The 15,260-nt window shown below is 43.4% G+C and overlaps 1 protein-coding gene across 32 annotated transcripts in view; it reads left to right on the top strand.

Annotated features, from left to right (window-relative positions):
* NRXN1 (neurexin 1) overlaps positions 1 to 15,260 on the top strand; it is a 1,208,609-nt gene that overhangs the window by 735,855 nt on the left and 457,494 nt on the right. For 4 of the 32 annotated variants that reach the window (XM_042246194.1, XM_042246195.1, XM_042246197.1 and 1 more), the window contains exon 1: positions 8,642 to 9,820. The exons of the other annotated variants lie outside the window; for them this stretch is intronic. In XM_042246194.1, coding sequence (XP_042102128.1) covers positions 9,577 to 9,820 — 244 coding nt within the window. In that variant the 5' untranslated portion in view covers positions 8,642 to 9,576. Of the gene's footprint in view, positions 1 to 8,641; positions 9,821 to 15,260 lie in introns of those variants that run through there. 32 annotated transcript variants of the gene reach the window in all.

Below are 15,260 nucleotides of genomic sequence, written 5' to 3' on the forward strand. Positions count from 1 at the left end.
ATCATTCAATCTGAATTGAGCCACTGGAAGTTTTCCCAAAACCTATAGCTAAGTCTCTCATCAATCCCAGAACAGGTATATTGGATTATACGTTGCTATAGTGATATTATTTGAATGGTTATAGTTAAAATGCTGCCAGTATTTCCATTATAAAACCCTATTTTCAAGGATTTATAAGTTGGCTATAAATGTTTGCTTGGCAATTCAACTTGGCAGCTAGCAACTTTGCTTCGTGATATTTTATTTTCCTTTTACATAGAAAAGGAAAGACAGACATCTGTATACAACATGAGTAGGAAAATGACAATGAATTCCATTATTCCTCATAACCAATTTATCATTCAAACTGAAGTTTAACCTGAATTTCTTACATATTTTAGGCAATGAACAAGCTCATCAAAAGCCTACAAGGATAAATTGAATAGGGTTTGATCATTTCTTTTGTTTTTTGGTTTGTAAGGAGTTTTTTAAACTCCTACATACGGAGATACATTTAATCTATTATTTTGGTATTCCATTCATTCAGCACAATGATAGTATAAATATACTATTACATACCTCAGGTATTTTTTTTTTAAGGTATTTGTGATAGTCTATACTTGAGAGAGTTTAGCAAATAACTGACAGAGTTTAGAAAATTTTCCAACAATTTTATAGAAGAATAAATGAGCTATTAAAGAGACATAGGAAGGAGAAAAGATAATTTTTTTAATAGAGAGAATTGCATGAGCAGTGCAAAAGTGAAAACATATAGCGTGTTTAGGGAAGAGAAGTTCAAGTGTCTGGAGCCTAGGATGTTTGCGGGAGAAGTGGCAGAAGTTGAGATAAAAATAAGACCGAGGCAGGATGGAGGCAAATTTTGAAGGGCTTAATATGCCATGGTAAAGAACTTTGAATTACGTGGAACACCAATCTTTGTAGTGGGATAATCACACTAACTTAACTGTAGTGCTAACTTCAAAATATCACTCTTACAAAGTGTGTAATCTATTTGTCCTGAATTGGATGGTGATTAGATTATAGATCCCAGACAAACCTATTTAGAGATTCAGTTCAAATTGCATGATTAGATTCTTTTCAGTGAATTCAAATGGCAACATATGCTCCAGAACATATATCCATAAAGATAGATCAGACTGGTTTTACGCTCCAAGTACTCCAGCGTTCAGGAAATTGAACTCATGGTATGGGTATGATGTCTGGTTCTAGGTTTGAATATCTTTATTTACTAAGAAATTTGCAAATTACATCTCAGTTTTTATATCACCCTAATTTGCCTTATAGTTGTCCTTCAATGCTAGTTCTATTCTCAACAGTCCCGTGTTGCTTTCTTCTGGAGCAATGCATGTGGCACACTGTGCCACCGCTGATGCAGGTGACAGCTCCCAGGCTGTCAGTTTTTGTCATTGATCTTTCCCGTAGTTGATGCTGGTCAGACTGAAAACTTGAAATGCCAGGACCTGAAAGGGACTACTTTTTTTCTTTTCTTTTTTTTTAAATGGTACCTGACTATTTGGATGATTAGGTTTTATATGGAAACAAGCATTCTCACCTGCCTAAGGCCACATGGCTAATAAGTTAGTAAAGTCAGATTCAGAGTGTAATGTCATGCAGTCAGTCCTGTAAAAACTCAGTCCTGCCTCTAGCCACTGGCTAGGCTAACTGAGCAAGAGCTCAAATGCAAAAGATGAGAGAGAAAAGAAAATAGTTTTTCCTAAGTAGAATGAAAGGAATTTATAGTTACATGGTGTGAAATGAGAACATCTAGGTTTATAAGGTAGACATCTTGAAGTCTTTAAAGAATGCTTTAAAGAAGAGCTCTGGGAACAGCACTGCTGTCTATGTTTAGAGTACACAGCCAGAGAGGCGAAGTTATTGGTAAGGAGCTTAATTAGAAAGCCCTCCTGGTGTTGGTTAATAAAACCCATGTTAAAGACTTTGACATTCAGACAGAGCAGTGGTTCTGAAAATCTAGTTCCCCTGGGCCAGCAGTATGAGCATTACCTGGGAACTTGTTAAAAATGCAAATTATCAGGCCACTGTACAGATCAAGGGACTCAAAAGCAAAGCAATCTATGATTTAATAAGCCGTTCTAGTGATTCTCAGACACACTAAAGTTTGAGCACCACAGTTTTAGAGAAACAGAATCATGGAGGTGGCTGAACTTGACTGAGTGGGAAGAGTCTGAAATTGGGCAAAATTAAAAATCCTGTTACAGCTCATTATTGGTATGTCTTTAGTCACTATCTAAAATATGTACATGTGAGTAAGTGGCAGTAACTTATATTTAGTGCTTAATATATTTTAGAGGCTGTTCTATTTCATTACACAGTGTTATAATCATTTTACATACAAGGAAATGGGAGTAAGTGTCCATTAAACCCAGTGTCAGATGGATAATAATCACAGAGTCCGATTCAAACCCACAGTCCAGGCACTCAAGCCACATATTCTTCCTCTACACTACGAATGCAGTCCCATCAGACCACATGAACCTAGGGAAAATTGTCAGCAACACAACTTCATTTAAATAACTATACAAACAATGTAAGATGCTAGTGATTGAAAGTGTATGATTGGTTGGTGCCAAAGTAATGCCCACAGCACTTAAAGAGGCAGTTGATAATGAAATGTCTATGACCCAGCCTTGGTGCATAGGCAATGAATTTTATGTCAGATGTCAAAATTAAGTTTTAATTTAAAAGGGCAAGAGAAAAGATAGGGAGCATAAAATATTTCAGGCTTAAACGCCACTAACTGTAATTGAATAAATAGATTCGTATTTCACAAATCAAACCACAGGCTTTAATCTATTTTGAGTAAACTGGACATCGTGCTGTCTCATGCTGGGTTCCTGCTACTCTCCCTCCTTTGGGTTATCAATGTGGAGCTTCTAGGTAGTAGGTACATGGACTGAATTCACCAGTCTACTTCTATGATGAGACTATGGAGGGGGGGGGGGATGAAGGTGCACTTCCAGATAAGTAAACACATCATAAGTATATCTGAATTTTTGGTATCATTATTACTTTTGTGGACCTCAACTTTATCATCTGAAGAGATTGAACTACAAGATTTCCAGGGATGCTTTTAGTCTTGGCATGTTTCCTCCCCCCGCCCCCTTCCCTCCCTCCCTTCCCTCCCTCCCTCCTTAATTCATTCTCTTTCTTCCTCCCTCTCTCCTTTTTGCCTTCCTTTCTTTTTTTTTTTCCTTTGTCTCTTCTCTCTTTCCCCGGTTTTTTATCAGAACACCTTTAGGGACCTGCAGTAACCCTCAAAGGTAACAGGATCAGAGGTTTGTCTTTACAACTTCACAGATAGCATCCTCTCCCGGGTCTCCCCCTCTTCACTGTCTCTCAGTCCCCACCCAGAAATGCAGGTAGATGGATACATGGGTTCTCTTTGCCTTTCTTGTGCTGACATCAGTAGAAATGCAAAATGCATGATTGACACTCTCCCCATTTTTAATTTTTAAAAGATTAGCGCTGCCTGTGGGTTTTAATATACTTCCTCTCTGCTGTTTTAGTGTCTCCTTTTCTATTTTAAAAGCTTAATACTGAGCTGTAACCATTTCCAATTAAGTTTTAAGAGAAATACAAAAAGGTTGGAAGTGTCTGCCTGACAACCATCCTGCTTCTTGAGGCGGAAGAGTTGATTTTAGGAATAGGAAAAAATAGTTTGAAGTGACCTGTCCTTTTCCATTTCTGTGCACACTCCCCCTTCTCCACGCTCTTCTCCTCTTTCTTCATCTATTTTCTTTCTTTTCTCCCCTCAGCTTTCAATCCCATCTCCCATTTCTTCACACTAAATCACCTGCCTTCTTGTCCACTGTGAATCATTGGTGGTGAATGAATCTAGAATAACCTCCCATTTATAGATATTATATTCTCTTGGTAGATCTTGGTACACAAGGTGGTCAGAGGCAGAGGAGGGTGGACCAGTCTTCCAAGCATTCCCACAGGTCCTAGTGGATTTAAGACGCAGACCAACTTTTGCTACAGAAGCAGACATTTATTACCAAGTAGGTACAAAATCTTATAGCCTGTTATGGAAGCTGGATGAATTTCCAACTCCTGGTTCTTTTAAGCACCACCTCCCACAAATGTCTTGCAAATAGAATTTCTTGAAGCAAATATGGCAGTATTTCAGTGATAGCATTCAGAGCCTCGTCTGTTAGAATTAAGTGATGAAGGGATCAGTGAGCACTGGTTTCATATCGTTTTGTGATGACTAAATGAACTCACTCTTTTGCATCTCTCAGAGTTGTGACATTACAAATATGTCAGTTCTTGTTATTACTAATATTATGGCACTATTGCTTGCAGTAAAGGGTGAAATGTCTCTTAGATCTGCATAGCCTATTTAAATAGAAGCAAAGCATATTCATAAAAATTTTGGCCAGTCCACATATCTTGAATGTTAATGATTTCACCAAAGACAACCCATTCTTAACCTCCATTAACAAACTGACAAGCCATTTATGTCATTAATGATAACCTGTTTCCAACATATATTCCAATTAATGAGCAAAGCCATATCATGATTAGAGATGATGATAACTCAAGCCTTCTAGAAGCTCCCTCTGACTTCTATGGTTCTGGCTGAAACATTAGAGCATGCATTCCTGGTGAAAGCAACCAGTTCTCCTGAGACACAGAACAGTACTAACTCACATTTATATCACATTGTCCATGCTGAAATATTTTAGAGTGAATTACGGGCAGCCAAGCCCTGTGTCTCCTCCAAACAGTTGTTTACTCACGTGAGAACATATGTCAGCGTTGCCTCAGTTTCCTTTAAATAATACACTTCCAGCCTCAGGAATGGACACACTGAAAGGACATCAAGAGTAAACACAATCTTTATTAGCTTCATCCACGTTAGGCATGAGTTTGCTCACAAGACTTTTCTCTACTCTCTAGATAGAATTGCTCCTTGTTCCACCAAATTACAGTCATTTATAACAAATATTGCAGCATCTGTATCACAGAATCCAACCCAGAACCTCCTAAGTATTGCAAAGGTGCCCCAGACAGCTACAATTTCTTCTTCCAAGGTAGTCATAAATATTTCCTCTTAAGCCCTTGAGACTCCAGTAAAACTGATATTCCTGGCCTATGCCTTCCCTAACCCCACCTTCATCTCCCAAGGCCTGAGACAATGGAAGACAGTCAGGGGAGTCTTTTGTTCGAGTACTCTTGGAAAGTTTCATCAAAATCTTCTACACTTACTCTATTCCTATTTCTCTCATTTATACAAATCATTTCCCAAATTTCACCCCCTCCTTCTTGTTAATTCAAGAAAGTCAATCGCTGTTTTTCACGGGTGTGACCTCACCTCTGCAATAAAATTTATAACCCCAAATCAGCACTCATGGCACCAAGGTGATCCTTAACAGACATGCACAGAATGGAGAAACATTTGAGTCCTCAACACCCACCTTCCCAGTTGAGGTCAAACAAGGCAACATTCTACCTTTAGCTTATATTGTAAACAAATGTCCTTTGTGTGGTCTATTTAGTACCATATTTTTCACATTTCTGTTCTTTTTGTTTGTGATTTTGTTGTTTAAAACAGTCCCTAAACATAATGCTGAAGTGCTGTTTAATGTTCCTGAGTGCAAGAAAGCCATGATATGTCTTACGGAGAAAATAAGTATGTTAGAGAAGCTTCATTCCGGCTTAAGTGATAGTGATCTTGGCTCTGGATTCAGTGTTATGAATTAACTATATATATATATATATTTTTTTTTCAGTAAAGATGTCTTTAAACAGAAAACACATAAAATAAGGTTATATATCAATCTGTTGATGAAAATACTGTGAGCAGAAACTTGTAGGAACCTAACTCAGAGGAGCAATGGTTTGGTATTCCCTAAATCAGTGTTCATAGTCACTTTTTAGACCATAACTTCTGTAAATAATGACAATTGACTATATGCATTAAGACATAAATTTTCACTTCACAAATGCCGGGCACTAGAGGGAGTACAAACGATTTGTTTCCTCTCCCCTTCAGGAATCTACTATCTAGTTAGGAAGGGAAGGACAGATCATCACCCTTAACCAGGCTATCAGAGAACCATGCAGTGTTCTACATATCTATAGATGGAAAGGGACCAGATGAATGGTATAGGCCCATCAGCTTCAATATGTTAGACCTCTGCAGAGGGAGAGACATACTGCCTATACTCTCTGGAGTGTCTGATATATTTTAAAGCCCTCTCTCATTAAATATTACATTATACCCTTCCTGCCCTGTGGGATTGTTAGGAAAGACAGGGACATGACTGTTTTATAAAGGAAGCCACAGAGCCTTGGGGAGATGCTAGGTTACTAATGTGACATAACGGGTATTTTAAATGGCAGTGCCAAGAAGGCAGCCCAGATTTCCCATTTCTTAAATTAGTGCTCCTCATTTTTCTTTTTGAAGCTTACTGGATGTTTTAAAAATGGATATTGACAATCTAGTGAATTAAAACCCACATGCTAAAAAGTAACAAAATGAGAGAAAATGGATTGGGGATAAGGATGGGAACAGGACACAGTGGAAAGTGCTGGATTCGGGTTCTCTTGATCTTTGAGCAGTTGTGGTAAGTTGGGAGACATGGTGTATTTAAGTAGATAAAAGCACCTTCACTAGCCTGACTAAGCTATTTAGGCTATGGTTTTTCCAATGGTCATGTATGGATGTGAGAGTTGGACTATAAAGAAAGCTGAGCACCAAAGAATTGATGCTTTTGAACTATGGTGTTGGAGAATACTCTTGAGAGTCCCTTGGACTGCAAAGAGATCCAGCCAGTCCATCCTAAAGGAGATCAGTCCTGGGTGTTCATTGGAAGGACTGATGTTGAAGCTGAAACTCCAGTACTTTGGCCACCTGATGTGAAGAGCTGACTCATTTGAAAAGACCCTGATGCTGGGAAAGATTGAGGGCAGGAGGAGAAGGGGACAACAGAGGATGAGATAGTTGGATGACATCACTGACTCGATGGACATGGGTTTTGGTGGACTCTAGGAGTTGCTGATGGACATGGGGCCCTGGCATGCTGCGGTTCATGGGGTTGTAGAGTTGGACATGACTGAGCGACTGAACTGAACTATTACATTTTCAGTAAAATAAGGTAAACTTTTGCAAAGGATGTAAGGTGTTGGAATGCTACACGTTTGATTAGGCAGTCCCTGTACACTGGTAACATAGTGACCACCAGAGTCCCAGGATTGACTCTGAATGGCCAACTGGATGGGTGGATGATTTGTATCAAATCCTTCTAGAACTCCTGTTTTCAATACATAATTTTGTTGGTGTAAGAGATTATATAGACAGTAAGTAGCCTGTGAGAGGCAGTGCTTATTCAGAATTGTTTTTTTTTTTTGTCTTTAAATAGGAATAAACACAAAAAAATGTCCAGCTACTAATCATTCTATAGTTTTTATCTTCTTTTAGAAATCAGGGAACTCTTTTAATCATACTTCCATATCCCGTCTACTAGCCACCAGTGTGGAGAAGGCAATGGCACCCCACTCCAGTACTCTTGCCTGGAAAATCCCATGGACAGAGGAGCCTGGTAGGCTGCAGTCCATGAGGTCGCTAGGAGTTAGATACGACTGAACAACTTCACTTTCACTTTTCACTTTCCTGCATTGGAGAAGGAAATTGCAACCCACTCCAGTGTTCTTGCCTGGAGAATCCCAGGGACGGGGGAGCCTGGTGGGCTGCTGTCTATGGGGCTGAACAGAGTTGAACACAACTGAAGCAACTTAGCAGCAGCAGCAGCAGCTGCCGCTGCCAGTGACTGGTCATCCTGGCTAAGTCTACTTGCCATGGCAAGATTTTTACTCTTAGTTATGTACTGTCTTTTCCAGGGCACATTGCTTCAGGTTAAAGATTCTTCATTTCACCAATAGAATATAATGTCCTCTCTTCCTTAGAGGTTAAGAAATTTTTATTTCCTGATTTATTGGTGGTTTTTTTTTCTTATGAAACATGATAATAGAAGAGCAGAACTCCACCCATATAAAAGATCATCATAACTGTGCTTTTACAGAGATCTTGGGGGTTCTTAAAGAACCCTAAGATGTTGGACCAAGACACAAGCATTCTCATTCATACTGTTTCTCTCTTCTGTCATCCTTTCTCAGCTGTCTCCTTCTTTCTCTCTTTTATTCTCTTTTTCTGTCTCTTCCTCAATGGGCAGATTTACTCATTCTTTTTCCTCCTTGTGTAGTTTGGCTTCCTGCACTTCTACTGCCTTATATGAGATATGATATTGTAGTAGGAACCAGGGCTCTTTGTTATTAGTAATATGTGTAATTAACGGATCATCAAAACTGATGCTTGAGTAGATGGTGTCAAGCCATATTTCGCAGATTCGGTTTGAACACCTGGCAGAACAAGTTTGGTCCAATAAAAAGAGCCGAATTCTTTCTCTTTTAAGAGCTCTCAAGACACTGGTTACATCTAAACCATAGGGGTAGGGGACGGGTGCCATTTGCCGTTGTAATTCAGACGGCGGCGGGATCACCTGGCAGAGGAGGGAGAGTTGCCTTTTAGGTGTTCCCCGCATCGCGGTACACGTGTCCCTTTGATGTGTGGAGAATGCTTGAGAGAGGCAAAGCAGGGCGATTTTTGTGGGAAGCCAGACCAGCCTCCCTCGTTACATAGGCTCGTCCTCTGCATTGCATCCGAGCTTCAGTGATTTGCTGTTTGGAGACTGCAGATTTGCATAGAGCCCCTCGCCTCGCCAGCTTGTGTGGTTTTTCTTCTCTCTTTTTTTTCTTTTTCTTTTGCTTCCCCCCCCCCCCAACCCCTCCTTTGTCTGCTTCTGCTTTTCCCCAGCTCTCTTTCCCCCGTTCGATCCCTGCTTCTTTCGTAAGGGTGCACTCTTCCCTCTGAACCCCTTGCCGGGCGTAAGTGTCAGGAGGCGGCGGACACGGAGATTGCCTCGGGAGCAGGCGATGCGCGCCGCTGCTCCGCGCGCTGCCCGGGGGAGGCTGGCGCGAGCGGGCGAGCCGGCCCGAGCTGAATGGAGCGAAGGGGCGCCTGGAGTCCATGGGGTCTGCTTCTCCCTTGAAAGGAGGTTGGGCCGGCGAAGTGGCCTCCTCGGTTCCCACACACAATGCTAAATGGATTTACCTAGTGGATTCGCGGTGGATGGCTGTCATGTAGAAGTGAGGACCCTCCAGGAGGAGCTTTAAACCGTTTCCCCGCTCCCCACCCCCCGGCACGCACTCGCCCGAAACTCTTTGGGAGTATCTCTCGAGAACCTGGAGCCCTGGAAATCTGGGAGCAGCCGCCTGCTCCGCGCTTGCTGTTCCCCAGGACTGCCTTTCCGGACAAGCCCCTATCAGCTGCATTCGCCTCGGCTATGTTTCGGAATCTTTGGGGTGCAAGGCACGGTGGACTCCAGGACCCCGAGAAGACTGTCCGAAGGAGGGAGAGGATGGGTGCCCTGGCGCGGTGAGGCGGCCGGCCCTGCAGCCCACCCTGAGCTGCCCGCTCCCCAGCGCCCTCTTCCCTCCCCGCGCCCCAAACTTTGCCTCCCGCGGCGGCGGCCCCTCGGCGGGCGCCCCGCCATGTACCAGAGGATGCTCCGGTGCGGCGCCGAGCTGGGCTCGCCTGGGGGCGGCGGCGGCGGCGCGGGGGGGCGCCTGGCCCTGCTCTGGATAGTCCCGCTCACCCTCAGCGGCCTCCTAGGAGTGGCCTGGGGGGCGTCCAGTTTGGGAGCGCACCACATCCACCATTTCCATGGCAGCAGCAAGCATCATTCAGTGCCTATTGCAATCTACAGGTCACCGGCATCATTGCGAGGCGGACACGGTGGGTCTGCGATGCCAAGTTCTCGCGGGCTACTCCCTCGCTCCCCCCTTCCAACCCTGCACTCGCTTCTCGGCCCTTAAGGCTCGGAGAAATGGGAGCGCGAGAGAGGGAGGTGCATTTGGGTGTGTTTGGTGGGAGCCACTTATCTCTTTGAAGACAATAGAAAGGGGTTGGAGGAAGGCGTCGCGGGTGTTTGTGGTGAGGGGTGGGAGGGGCGTTCCTTGTCGGGGGGTGTCGGGAGAGAGATGTGGGCACCTATTAAAGGACCATCCCTGGTCGGGCCCCTGGGCCCCGCGGGAAGGGGGCGTTACTAGCGAGAAGGTCACTCCGTGTGGCCGAATAGGGGACCGAGCTCTGTCCGGAGACCTGAGCTCCCGGGAGAGGAGCGCTCTCCGAACCTTTTGTCTGTGCTGTGTGCTGCCCCACCTCCTGCCCATCTTCGCTGGTCTGGGGGAGGGAGAGGTTCCAGCCCGCACGTTCCTCCAAAGAGAACCCAGACTGCGGTGATGGTGGCAGGTCCCAGGACTCACTCAACAGGAGGCTATTTCCACTTGTCCCCACCTCTTCCCTTAATTGGAGAAGGTGGGAGGGTGGTGGAGGCACCTCTCTTATGATTGCCAGCCCCTGCCCAGTTTAGAGAGGACCTCTGAACCCCATCCACTTTCCCCCATCCCTTACACTTACATGCTTCTTTTGGGATCATGTGTGAAGGCTGTTGAGATAAGGGAGGTCCTGTGTCCTCCTTCCCCAGAGTATAGTGCTCCCCAAAGAGGGCAGGTGGGTCAGTGCTGGCTGGTATAATTAAACTAGGAGGTCTGCCTGGAGGAGGAGAAGTTAGAACAGAGAGAATTGTTCTCACCGAGAATTCCTTTGTAAAGAGCAGAGTATGGAGGAAAGCTTTGGTTGGCAGGTTTCTTCTCCAGAATGGCCAGCAGTGTAAAGCCAGGTTCCTGGCATCTTCAGATAAATGCCTATTTCAGATTCTCTGAGTTCCCAATAAATAAAACATCAGCAGTTTGTGTGTGTGTGTGTGTGTGTGTGTGTGTGTGTGTGTATGTGTGTATGTGTGTGTGTCTCTTCCCCCAGTCCCAATTTTTCTTTTCCTCTGGTGTAAAGTCTGTTACTTTAAGAAGCAAGGTGAAAGTTACGGACACTCTTTTTACATCTTTTTCTCCCTCTTTTGCTTGCAGGGCCCCTTTCCCTTTCAGACTTGGTTCCTCACTGAACACTTTACCCCTCCCTAGGGAATTCCTCTCCCCTCTAGCAGCTGCTAGTTATAGCAGAATGGCCCCTTCCCCAGGGAAGGCTTCCCACCTGGAGATAGTTCTGGTTAGATGTGAGAGGCTACAGCCTAACCCAACTGAGGAGAACAAATCCCCTGGGCATCTCCTTTAGGAGTGGCTTAGACACTCTCACAATGAGCCCAGGAATCCCTTCCCTTCCTTCTCCCAGTTCCCTCTCTAGAACTCTCTCCAGTCAGCGTGCCTAGGATGGAGACCTGAGTGATACCTTCAAAGGGTTTTTTTTTTTGTTTTTTTTTTTCCTTTTGACACAAAGTGACAGGAAGGAAAGCTCCCTCTGAAGCAGCAAGGAGTTGCCTAGCTCTCTCCCTTGCCCACAGTATCCTGGTAGCTTGCGGCTCCCTTTCCCGAGTGCAGTCCTTACCCACTGCCCGGCCTTTGTGCAAAATTGTGTGAGCCCGGGAGGAAAGGAGGCGAGCCCCAGGCGCGGGCGGGGCAGACAGAGCGTGGGTGGGTGCGGTGAGCCAGATGGGGTATGCGAGAGGGTGGGGCGCCTAATTGTACCAGTGGGGAGCGCTTGGCTAATAATCTTATATGCATATTAATTTCTCCTTTGCTGCGGCTCTGCCTGTCTCCCAAGGGATGTGGCTGAAATCGGAGGGCACCCGGGGGTTGTGGGAAGAGGAGAAGACCAAGTGGGCCCCGCCGCGGAGAGGCACCCTGGTCCTCCTACCATTGCAGCTTCTGCCCCAGTCAGGCGCCCTCTGCTGGTCTCTGCAAACACTTCCTTCCCACCAGAATGTAGTGATTCTCTCTGTGCGTGAATGAAAAACCAGGCGTATCTATCGCTGGGAAATGGAAAGGATGGATGGATGGCGGAGGGAATTGTATGTGACCAGCAGTTGGCATTATTTTGAGTCAAAAAACTCTCTTTCCTTCGAAGGTTCTGTTGTATGGTCATATTTGTTTCTTTTTGAAACTCTTACACCCTTCTCACACATACTTTTGGAAGAAGCTTTCGGATTCTTTTTTTTCTTTTTAATCAGGGTAGCAAACTTACCAGTCAGTAGCCAACCTCCACCAAATAAAAGCAGCTGTGGGTTTTTCGTACTTTCTCTCTTCCCTCCCTTGAAAGAGGGGATAAACTCTGACTAGAGAACAGCTGAGGCATGTTAAGGATGAAATAAGCCTCTGAGGGTGGAAGATGGAAAGACAGGAGTGAGGTGGAGATGCGACTGAGGTGGGGATGCAGAGAGGCTGAGAGCAGAGCAGGCAGGGTGGTGGCTTAAAAGAAACCTAATAAGAAAGAGGTGATGTTGAATTTGTTGGGTCAATAAGCTCTCTGAATATTCAGCTAATTAGATAGAGCGCCCACAAGGAAATAATCTCTGAGCCTCATAGATGAGGGTGAAGAAAAAGCACAAAGGTGAATGACAATATGATAAACTCCTGGCTGAAAGTCAAGGCAGGTGTAAATGAGGTTTGGCTCAAAAATTGAGACTATGGCAAATATACATATATAGATGAACACAAGAGCTACCCTATTTGCTTATAATAGGATTTTGTGGAATCATGAGACATTTTTCTCATAATAGGGAAAGCATGCATGTGCTCAAATGTGTAAAAGAAAAATCATGTGTGGTGTATTTAAGGGAACAAAACTGAGTCTCCACTCTGTGTTTTGAAAACTGCTGGGTTGACTGTCCAGGTCCATTCTTCTTCATTTTCTCATCATGCCATGCTTCATTTGCACTGTTAGGAGGTGTCACTTACAAGGATTGCAGGGTGCTGAAAGCATTCATCGCTACCTTGAGCATCTTTGTGCAAGCTGACCCAGTTGCAGAGATTATGATGAGGATTTTTTTTTAATGAATATGAGAAGCAGGTTTTGAGATCACTGCAAGATCCTATTTTATTTTGCATGTACTTAACAATATAAAGGTTGAAAATACCTCCACAGAAAAATTGAATTTTCCTAGTCAAATAAATGGAGAACTGTGTGACTGTAAATGATAAAAAGTAAGTCTGCTTGTAATTAAGACTGCTACTGAAAGCCAGCAAGAGTTCAGAATAAGCCAGTGTGTTCAGTCGGTATTGCTTTAGTGAGGTGCCATATGTGCTGAGCATAGAATGATGTCAGTGCGATGCTCAGGTTTTTATCTCTGCTCCTGGATTTCCTAAGTACCTCTGCATACTTTCAAAAATTAGCTTAGGGCATCTCAATAATTTCAGGAGATAAAGGAAAGAGAAAACCATCATAGGAATGAGCATAGCAGCGCCAGCCATTCTCCTCCCACTAGTATGAACTCCGGAAATTTTACCACCATGATTAGCTTATACTATTAAAGGGCTTTCCCAGAAGGGAATGTTAACAGATTTTAAAAAGTGTGGTTTATAATTGAGATAGCCCATTGCACTTCTATAAGGAAAATAATTGTATCTTAAATTGATAACATTTCTCTTTCAGAGCCACTTTCATACACACACTAAACTTCTAAAAAGTATGGGGGCTTTTGGAGGCAGTTTGAATACCCGGATACTGAGGCACACCACAGGGGCACCGAAATATACAGCCAAGTCTCTGGCTGCAGTCAAAGAGGAATTAGAATCAGCTCTGCGCGGCCTGTAGCCCAGAGCAATTGCATGAGCTCAGAGCTTTCGAAACTTGAACTGAGAGGGTCTTCCATGTGCTTTCATGGTTAATCTCTTGGAGTAGAAATCATTACAAGGACCAGGACTTTACATCTTGCTGCCAGCATGTATTAACGATAGTGGATACTATGAGAGAGGCTGATGGCATCTGCCAGGTGTCTCATGGATCACTTCATTGATTCTGAGGAGGTTTTTGTTTTTCTCACAGTCAGGAGGGTGCCGTATGATAGAGTGATCCCTTTCTCTTTTGTCTAGCAACCAAGAGAGTTAACAACGCCTTTCAAAATACACTTGACTTTACTGCGTTGAAGAACAATTTTGCTTTCCTGGTAATTGATTCATATGAGAAACTCAGAACATTTTTAGCAATGAATATTCTGCTAAAGTAGATAACCCTACCCCACACTTCTTCCTTACTTTGGCTTCTTGGCCAAAATTGTGCATCTCTGCCATGATATGTTAGACAAGCTTGTCAGCTAATACTCCTGGAAGAATCCTTGAATTAATTATGGCCCAAGTAGTCCAAGACTCTAGTGTCTTAGTTGCCCTTAATTTTAATATATTGATTTCTTAGATGGCCCATTCATTCATTTGGTAATATGTGCATATTTTTGTTTGTACACCAGATATCATGACAGGTCAGATAACAAGGCGGACATTAGTAGCAGAGGGGAGAGAGGAGGAACTAATATACCCAATCATGACCATCAAAAATTTTTGCAATTTAGTTCCAAAAATACAGCAAGCTATTGTTAGAAAGGGTTCATCTTTAAACAAACTTGCCCTTTAAAAGCAAATAGCCTCTGAGCATAAATACAGAAGCTATAAACTTTATGTATGTGTAGAAATCATCCAGGGCTCAACATGAAATGATCTGATGAAAACATCAACATAGTGAATTTTAGCTACATCACTTTGCATTATCCTTTAATGTTAATGTTCCAGAAAGAGCTCCTTACACAATTGCTTTCCACCAAGTAGCTGCATATATTTCCTCTAACAAAAACATAGAGCTTTTTATTTTTCAAATAGAAATAAGGCTTATTTTGCAAATGTATTTAAGGCAGGGGATTCACTGATTTAAGTTCACACTAATGTATTAACAAAAGTAGTTGAGGCAGCTTGGTCTGGTGAAGATAATTCTCAAAATCATTTTCTACATGAAAATTTGGCCACTGCCACTTTCTCACCTTATATAAATTCACTAACTTCCTTATCCTCCCTAAGATTGTTTTTTCAACCTCACTTCAGTTCAGTCACTCAGTCGAGTCTGACTCTTTGCGACCCCATGGACTGCAGCACGCCAGGCCTCCTTGTCCATTACTAACTCCTGGATCTTACTCAAGCTCATGTCCATTGAGTCTGTGATGCCATCCAACCATCTCATCCTCTGTCGTCCCCTTCTCCTGCCTTCAATCTTTCCCAGCATCAGGGTCTTTTCCAATGAGTCAGTTCTTCATATCAAGTGGCCAAAGTATTGGAGTTTCAGCTTCAACATCAGTCCTTCCAATGAATATTCAGGACTGATCTCCTTCAGAATGGACTGG

The sequence above is a fragment of the Ovis aries genome, chromosome 3, assembly GCF_016772045.2.
Source record: "Ovis aries strain OAR_USU_Benz2616 breed Rambouillet chromosome 3, ARS-UI_Ramb_v3.0, whole genome shotgun sequence".
Lineage (NCBI taxonomy): Eukaryota > Metazoa > Chordata > Mammalia > Artiodactyla > Bovidae > Ovis > Ovis aries.